Source organism: Microtus oregoni, unplaced genomic scaffold (genome assembly GCF_018167655.1).
Source record: "Microtus oregoni isolate MIOR12 unplaced genomic scaffold, Mior012 000028F_ref0000031, whole genome shotgun sequence".
Lineage (NCBI taxonomy): Eukaryota > Metazoa > Chordata > Mammalia > Rodentia > Cricetidae > Microtus > Microtus oregoni.
Genome location: NW_024543087.1, coordinates 982,350 through 990,158, shown reverse-complemented (window position 1 = coordinate 990,158; position 7,809 = coordinate 982,350). Strand labels below are relative to the sequence as shown.

General features: G+C 44.4%; 1 protein-coding gene across 4 annotated transcripts in view; it reads left to right on the top strand.

The window, feature by feature from the left end:
* Positions 1-958: 958 nt before the first annotated feature.
* The window catches only part of Lars2 (leucyl-tRNA synthetase 2, mitochondrial), a 100,753-nt gene continuing 93,902 nt past the window's right edge, over positions 959-7,809 (top strand). The window contains exons 1-2 of one of the 4 annotated variants that reach the window (XM_041677464.1): positions 959-1,048; positions 5,825-6,076. In XM_041677464.1, the coding sequence (XP_041533398.1) occupies positions 5,843-6,076 (234 nt within the window). In that variant the 5' untranslated portion in view covers positions 959-1,048; positions 5,825-5,842. Of the gene's footprint in view, positions 1,550-5,824; positions 6,077-7,809 lie in introns of all 4 variants that reach the window. The other 3 variants (XM_041677465.1, XM_041677463.1, XM_041677467.1) reach the window with 3 other exon arrangements.

Below are 7,809 nucleotides of genomic sequence, written 5' to 3'. Positions count from 1 at the left end.
TTTTTTGTTTGTTTGTTTTCAGTCTTGGGAATGGATAAAAGGTCCTGGTGTGTCCCTGGGTGGCACACAGAATGTATAGTTTTATTCTGCAGGAGTGTGCACACTTGCTGGCCTCCCTATGGACTCCACTCATCTATGTAAGAAAGCTGAGATGGAGACTACGCAGTGGTGGGATGGATTGTTTACACAGGTACACTTGACTTCAGCCCTGAAGGAAAAGATGGCTCTCAGACATTGTTTTTGGCCCTACTGGACATCAATCATTTTGCGATATCAAATATCACTATTCTGGATTTCTCAATGTGTTCTTAGAATTCTCCCTTAAAAAGTCAGAATTTCACCATTGCTCCTTTGAAATTCCTTAATTATAGACAGGCCAGAAGTGCTTGCTGCGATATGTGCAGGGTGATGGGGCACATTAAACTCCTAAGCAAAGTGTTCGTTTAGGCAGCTTGTTTTCTTGTCTGCCAGTATACTTCACTCCTACTCTCCTCTGGGCTAGGCAATTCTCCTCCTGGACTTACATCATCTGATTGATGGATGGAAGAGCTTCAAACATCACCAGGCCCACAATAGATCAAAAAGTCGGACAGACCAGCTCAGTTGGCAGCTTCTGCGGCGCTAAGGTTCAAGACCTGACCGTGAACCACTCCAGATCTTTTTTACCACCTGACGCCTTTATCCATTAGCATCTTCCCCGTTTCTGTTACAATTGTAATAACACGACTACCAGATAAGAAGAATTTGTACAGTCAGGAAAGCCTGCACAGTGGACGAGCCCGGGGTGGGGCGGGGCGGGCCAGGGGGCGGGCCAAGAGGGGCGGGTCCGGGGGCGGGGCCTGCCTGGGGGAGGAGTCAGCGCCTCCGTTCTGACATCACGCTCTTCCTCCCTGGCTCCACCTCTCCTGTCTGTGTCCGCGGCCTCCGCTTCTGATAAAGTTGTTGTTCTGCCAACATGGCGGCGCCCATAGTGACTCGCGGGGCTTCGTTCGTGTAATGCTTTGGGGAGTGAGGCAGAAGGGAGCTGCAGGCCAGAGCCTGTGAGCAGGTAACCCCCAGCCGGAGGACGAGAGGCAGGCCCTGCTTAGCCCCAGTCGCTAGGAGCAGGAGGTGAAGGTGCGGATTGGCCCCGGCAGTCCCTGAACCTTGCAGTTTTCCAAACCCGGAAAAGCTTCGAAATTCTAGTATTCAGGTTCTTTCAGCCTTGGACCCTGTTGACAGCTCCGGACTCCTGCTCGGAGAAACGCACATCTTCACACGACTTTATATTTGAATTTTCCTGTACTCCTCGCCTAACCCGGGTCCCTAGATCTTCGCTCCGGAGTTGAGGGTTTGGACCCAGTCAAAGATTATGCAGTAGAACATCTGGGGGCATCCACAGTATATTAGAACCTGCAGGTCCTCAGAAGTCATCTGGATCTACCACATGGCTCACAACTTTAGAGAACGCGGAGTGACAGATCGGAACTAACTTGCCAGAGGTCCTGCAGGAAATTAGAATTAGCATCTGCTTTTTAACATTGTGTTTTGCAAGACATGTTTTTTTGGGGTGAGGTGTATGTTTATTTATTTTGTTTTTTTGATTCCAGGTCTTGCTGTGTATTCCAAGTTGTTCTAAGCTTGATAGGTAGCCCAGGGTGGTCTTGGACTTAGAATCAGCCTTCCCGCTCAGCCTTCTGAGTGTTGGGATCATGGGCATGCACCCACCTTCCTGACCTGACTTGATTTCCTCCCGTTTTTGGAAACTGTTTTATGAAGCTGGCCTCGAGCCCTGTAATCCTCCTGCCTCTGCCTCTAATTAGGTTTCTTGCATATTCTTTTGGGAGCACATGGGTGTTCTATGTGCTTCTCCTTTGTCTTCTAGTTCTTCACCTGTTTCCTACTATTGCTTTAGGTTTCCATACTTATGGCCATCATTTTGGGCCCATTTCTCAGGTCCCTCATATTCTCAGTTACTTTAACCTTAAGCCCCACTTAAAACCAGATCAGGTCAGGGCTGAATTGAAAGAGGCGTCCTGGGGGAAGGGGCAATGCTTTGGAAAGACAGAAGAGATAACATTTCAGCAAGTAAAGAAATAAGATGAGCCAGCTCTAAGGAAGAAAGGGTCCAAGCTGTAAGTGTGAGGTGTGAGTCACACTTTTTCCATTCACTGTATCCACAACCACCCTCTGCTAAAACAGCTGCTCTTGATGCCAGGAAAAGGCAGTGCCTATTAGGACTTAAATGGAGAGGAACTTGAAGTGACCCAGAACTATGCATAGGCAGTAAGAGAAGAGAATAGGGTTGGAACTTAGAAGTCTCATAGGCACAAGTACAGACATTTGTTTCTAGTATGTTCTAATGGATAAGAATCTGAGGGTGATCTCAGGTAAGAGTGCTAGTTTGCACAGCTGGAGACAGAACCAGTGGCCTCAAATGTTACCAGAGAATTACTTTACCACTCACTATGCTGTATCCCAGTATTTACTGTATTTATTTGTTTTATTTTGTTTTTTGTGTTGGGGATTGAACCCAAGGATATGCTGAACATCTGTTTTATATATCTAACCCTTGGATTTTCTTAACAAATTTGTTTTGCTTAAGGTTTATTTTTAATTATGTGTCTGTGTGTGTATATATGTGCACATGTGTGTGGGTTCTTATGGAGCCCAGAGACTTCAGATCTCTCTGAAGCTGGAGTCATAGGCAGTTATGAGCCATCCACTGTGGGTGATGGAACCAAACTAGGATCCTAGCAAGAGCAGTGTGTTCTCTTACCTGCTGGGCAATCTCTCCTGCCCCTTGTTTGTTTAAAGGCAGGGTCTCATCGCTAGGAGTTCAAGGTCATCCTTGTCTTCCGTGCTATTTCAAGATCAGCCTGGGCAACGTGATATATTGTCTCAAATTCTCACTTTTCCCTGAGACACTGGGATTTATGCCAGTTTATGGTTTGAGGTGGAGCTCTAATTTACATTTTTCTCAAATACATTGAATAATCAGTCATTTTCAGAGTCAGCTGTGGTGGCACACGTGTAATCCCAGCACTGAGGAGGCTGAGGCAGAAGAATAGAGAATTGGGGGACAGGCTGGGCCATAGCGTGAGATCCTGTTATTTTTAATTTTTTGGATGTACATATGTACATACACACGTGCACACATATAGAGTCCAGAGGTCAATTTTAGGGTTTTTAAATTTTAATTTAATTAATCTTATATGTACTATTTTATTAATGTGTATATGTGTGTTCATGAGTTTATATATCTTTGTGATATGTGTGCAGGAACCCTTGGAAGTTAGAAGAGAAATTGGATCCCTTGAACTGGAGTTGTAGATGGTTGTGAGCTGCCTGTCAGTGCTCTGTAGGATCTGTAGGAGCTCCTATACAACAAGCCATCTCTCCAGCCTCCTGTGTTAGGCATCTTTTATCTCTCTCTCTCTCTCTACGTTAGTGTTTCAATAGGGTCTCACACTCAAACTGGAGCTCAGTGATCAACTAACCTGGCTGGTCAGCAGGCTCTAGAGGTCCCCCTATTTCCATAGTCCCCACCCCCCAGTGCTGGGATACAAACATATGTGCTGTCATACCTGTAGGAATTTTTACATGGGTGCTGGGTTTCTGAATTTAGGTCCTCATGGTGATGCAGCAAGCGCTGTACCCACCGAGTCACCCACGCCACAGAGACAGTTCCCTATTACTTCCTAATCTGCATGCAATGTTTTCTTTATGAACTTGAATTGCATTTGTTTATTTGTTTGTGGGCACATGTGCCATGGATTCTCTTCTCCACCATATGAGTCCCAGGGATCAGGTTTGGTGGCAGGAGCCCTCGTTATGAGCTTTAAATTCTTGTATATACTTGGATCTGGTTTAATGTTTTCTAGTTCACTGCTTTAAGCAGAGAAGTTGTTAGAGAGCCCGATGTGATGCAAAGCTTACTATTCAGCCAGCAGAGTGTCACTGTGCCTTTCTATTGCTCTTGTTGTGAATATTCTTTGGCGTTTTATCCACATGATGGGTAATCATCAAATCCCAAACTGCAGCAAACCGGTTCAGGTCAATTTGTATTTTATTATCCTGTTCCTGTTTATGAAAGAGAATAGTCCAAATATTCCCCTTATATGCTATTTAGGAAAGAAATGTCAGATGTCTGTTTAGGTGCCTTTGGCTTATAGTGGGTTCAGAATAGTGAGAAAACCATAAAGTAGGGCTGGAGAGATGGCCCAGCTGTAAAACGCTAGACTCATAACCAAATATGGAAGAAAACCATAGAATCTCTGACTCAACACATAGTTCTAATAATATAGAAGTCTAAGTCTTAAAAGGAATTGTAAGTGCCCTCCCTATATAAAGTTGGCCATACAGAATTGCTAATAGTTAGGCAGCTGTATGTAGTTCACTCTAGTTCCTCAATAGTCATATTTACCTATTTAAAAATACTCAAACCCCACTGATAGGGGAATCTTCCCTGCTCCAGTGTGTCACGCTTTTAGGGGTTAAAAATAGTAGGAATTGGTGTGTCAAGAACTTGGGCAAACAATGCCAGTGCTCCAGTGCTATGTCGTGTTGAGCATGAATTCCCTTTTTAAAGCCTGTAGTCACCCTCCTGGCATGGCAACGTTTGATCCAGTGTCTTCATGTAACAGGCTAAACCCTAGCAGATATGGGAAGGATTTTGAGATAACCAGGTGATTAACACCAGTTGAGGATGCCAGCTTTCCTTATGTCTCTCTTGTTTTCGAAAGGTCATTTTACCTCCCTGTTGCTATTATGCAAGATGGCAGAAAGTTTTAGATGTTTAGTACTACATCCTAAATATTTGGTGAACTCTCACCTCAGCCCTTTAGAAGTTCTTTATCAAGGCCATTTCTGCCATTCACCTGAGGAGGAAACCAACAAAATATCAGAATTAAAATTTGAGCCCCAGGTGGTTATACTCCTGGACGGTGTTTTAGTCCAAAGAGTTCTATGACAATGCTGCTGCGTGTTAGGTCACGTGTTCATCTGTGTCTTACCTGCTTCTCCTCTGTATGAGTTATTGTTATGATGTCACGTGTTCATCTGTGTCTTACCTGCTTCTCCTCTGTATGAGTTATTGTTATGATGTCACGTGTTCATCTGTGTCTTACCTGCTTCTTCTCTGTGTAGATAGAAGGCACCTTGTTTTATGATTTTACTTGCTAGGGATGGGTCCCAGGGCTTCAAACATGCTAAGCATGTACTCTGTCTTTTCAGCCTGGGACTCCTTGTTGCTGTATCTGTAGTGCTTGGAACAGTGTGTGGACCTAATATAATGAAAAATGTTAACTTAGTTCAGATTTGGGAGACCTGTGTTCAGCTCTCTTCTCTTATTTGAGCTCAAGGCTAAGACAAGGTGTTCTTAGAGTTCTTGGGTTCAGACAACAGCAGTTGATAGACTCTAGCGGGAGGAGCTCCCTCTCCTCCCATGCTGACAGCAAGTTCTGTAGCAACTTGTCTTTGTGATGGACTTCCTCTGTTTCTGTGAGTGTTTTGTATCTTTGGCATTTGGAGCATGGATTGCCTTCATGTTTTCCAATAAGAAGTTTGTGTCTAATTCAAGAGAACTTCTAAAATGTTCTGCTAGAAAGTTGTATACGGAGAGACCTGAAATAATTGCACAGAAACTATATTAATTAAAGTGTTGCTTGTCCTATTAGCTCAGGCTTCTTATTAACTAACTCTTACATCTTTAACTCATTACTATTATTTTGTATTTTACCACGAAGCTGTGGTTTACCAGTAAGGTTCCAGGGCGTCTGTCTCCTTCTGCAGCTACATGCGCATCTCTCTGACTCTGCCTTCTTTTCTCGGCCCTCTTTTCTAGGGTCTTCCTTCCTGGAGAATGGCATCATCTTGTCAGAGGCTGAGTTTTTATGCCTCTCTTCTGAAAAGGCAGCTCATTTGTGGGCCACCTGTCATCCCGTGGGAAAGAAGAATAACTCCAGGGTGTGCCAGAAGTATTTACAGTGCCACAGGGAAGTGGACGAAGGAGTACACCCTGCAGACAAGGAAGGATGTTGAGAAGTGGTGGCATCAGCAGATAAAGGAGCAGGCATCCAGGATCTCAGAAGAAGACGTGAGTGTGCCGGGAGGGCAGATACACAGCTGCTTCCCTTGTTGGTGTTGCCAGTTGAGGGAGGAAGAGTTTGTTGTGGTTTACAGTTTGAGGGAGTAAAGTCCATCATGGCACGACAGGGCAGGTATGGCAGTCTGGCAAGAATGTGAGGTGGCCGGTCACATGTGTTAGGAGGAAGGGGGACTAGGCTCACCTCTACTGACCCACTTCCTCCAGAAAGGCTCTTCCTCCTAATACTTCCACAACTTTCCCAAATGGCACCACCAGCCAAGGGACAAGTGTGCAGACGCATGGTCCTGCGGAGGACATTGCACATTTAAGCCATATCAGTAGAGGAACTAAGGACTTGACTCTGGACTCACACTATTTTGGTTTAGGGTAAGTTACTAAGGGTGTGACGTTAAACCACATTATTGAGTCTTTCTGTGCTTTCGTTTTCTTATCTGAAGTGGAGGGTGATACTAGCACCCCCCTGGCTCCCAGGAGGATTGTTGAGAGGAGTGAAGGAGGAGATCAAGGTTAAGGCATAAAATCCTTTCCAAGTGTGGTGGTTGTGTCCATGTTAGTATTGTACGTGGTTGTGTGACAGGCAGCCCCATAGTAGATATTCTGGGATGCTTTGATTGGGGGACACTGAACAAAACAGAAGTATTAGCAGGTGCTGGGTCCTTTTTGGTTTTTGTGTTAGGATGGCACCTGTGGATCTAACAGGTCATATGTGAAATTACAGGACAGGCCTGTGACTCTGTCAGGAGGTTATATGAGGTGAGAAGTATCAGCCCCTTTCTGCTCCAGACGTGGCCTATAGCCTGCTCTGTCACTTGAGTGTCATGGCCATGGGAGTGTCATGGCCAGCCTGTTCTTTGATGTGATCTAAAGTTGGGTCCAGCCTTGCAGCATCTCAGTGGATTCATGGATCTTGGCTTCTGGTCCCAGTCCTCTGCCCAAATCAGTTGTATCATGCCTTTAGCTGCCATTAATGTCTCTGGGATGTCATATGTCTCCTGTTGTAGTTAGACCAGAGAAAATACTAGAAGACTGTTTTATTGATGTCCTATGTCTCCTGTTGTAATTAGACCAGAGAAAATACTAGAAGACTGTTTTATTGATATCTTGACTATCCCTTTGTAATAGTAGCAACCTAACAGTAGAGGTGTTGGTGGAAATATTTAGGTGGGGCCAGGGACAAAAAGCTGGGTTGTCCTTGCAGCTGGCACTGTATTGGGTTTGTCTTTTCTGTCTCGTGGTTCTCTCTGGAGTCACACTCATTCCTTCTGTGAGGGTGGGAACTGTTTCTATTCAACTGGAGAGTGGATAGGACACTGATTTTGACATTGCTTGGACAGATCTGGAGTTAAGAGAGATATAGTATATAACAACAACATGAACACTAAAAAGGAATATTGAGTAATTTACAATGAAAACTTGGCCATTCCCCTAAGCCCCATGATTCTTGGCTCCTCGCATTGTTTATCTTACAAGTTTGTTTTGAAAATCAAATGAGAAAATGTGTCTGGACATTTCCTAAGCTGAAGACTTCTACACTGAAGTGTTAAATAAATAAAAATAAATAACACAGCAGAGAAAATCGTGTGCTATTTTACCAACGACCAAGAAGCTGACTGAACACTGCTGGATATGAAGCTTTAGCGTTCACCTCACATTGGTATTATGTACATTTGAGATCCACCCAAGTGAGCGTTTAGAAGCCAGGCATCTTGCCATCATCATCA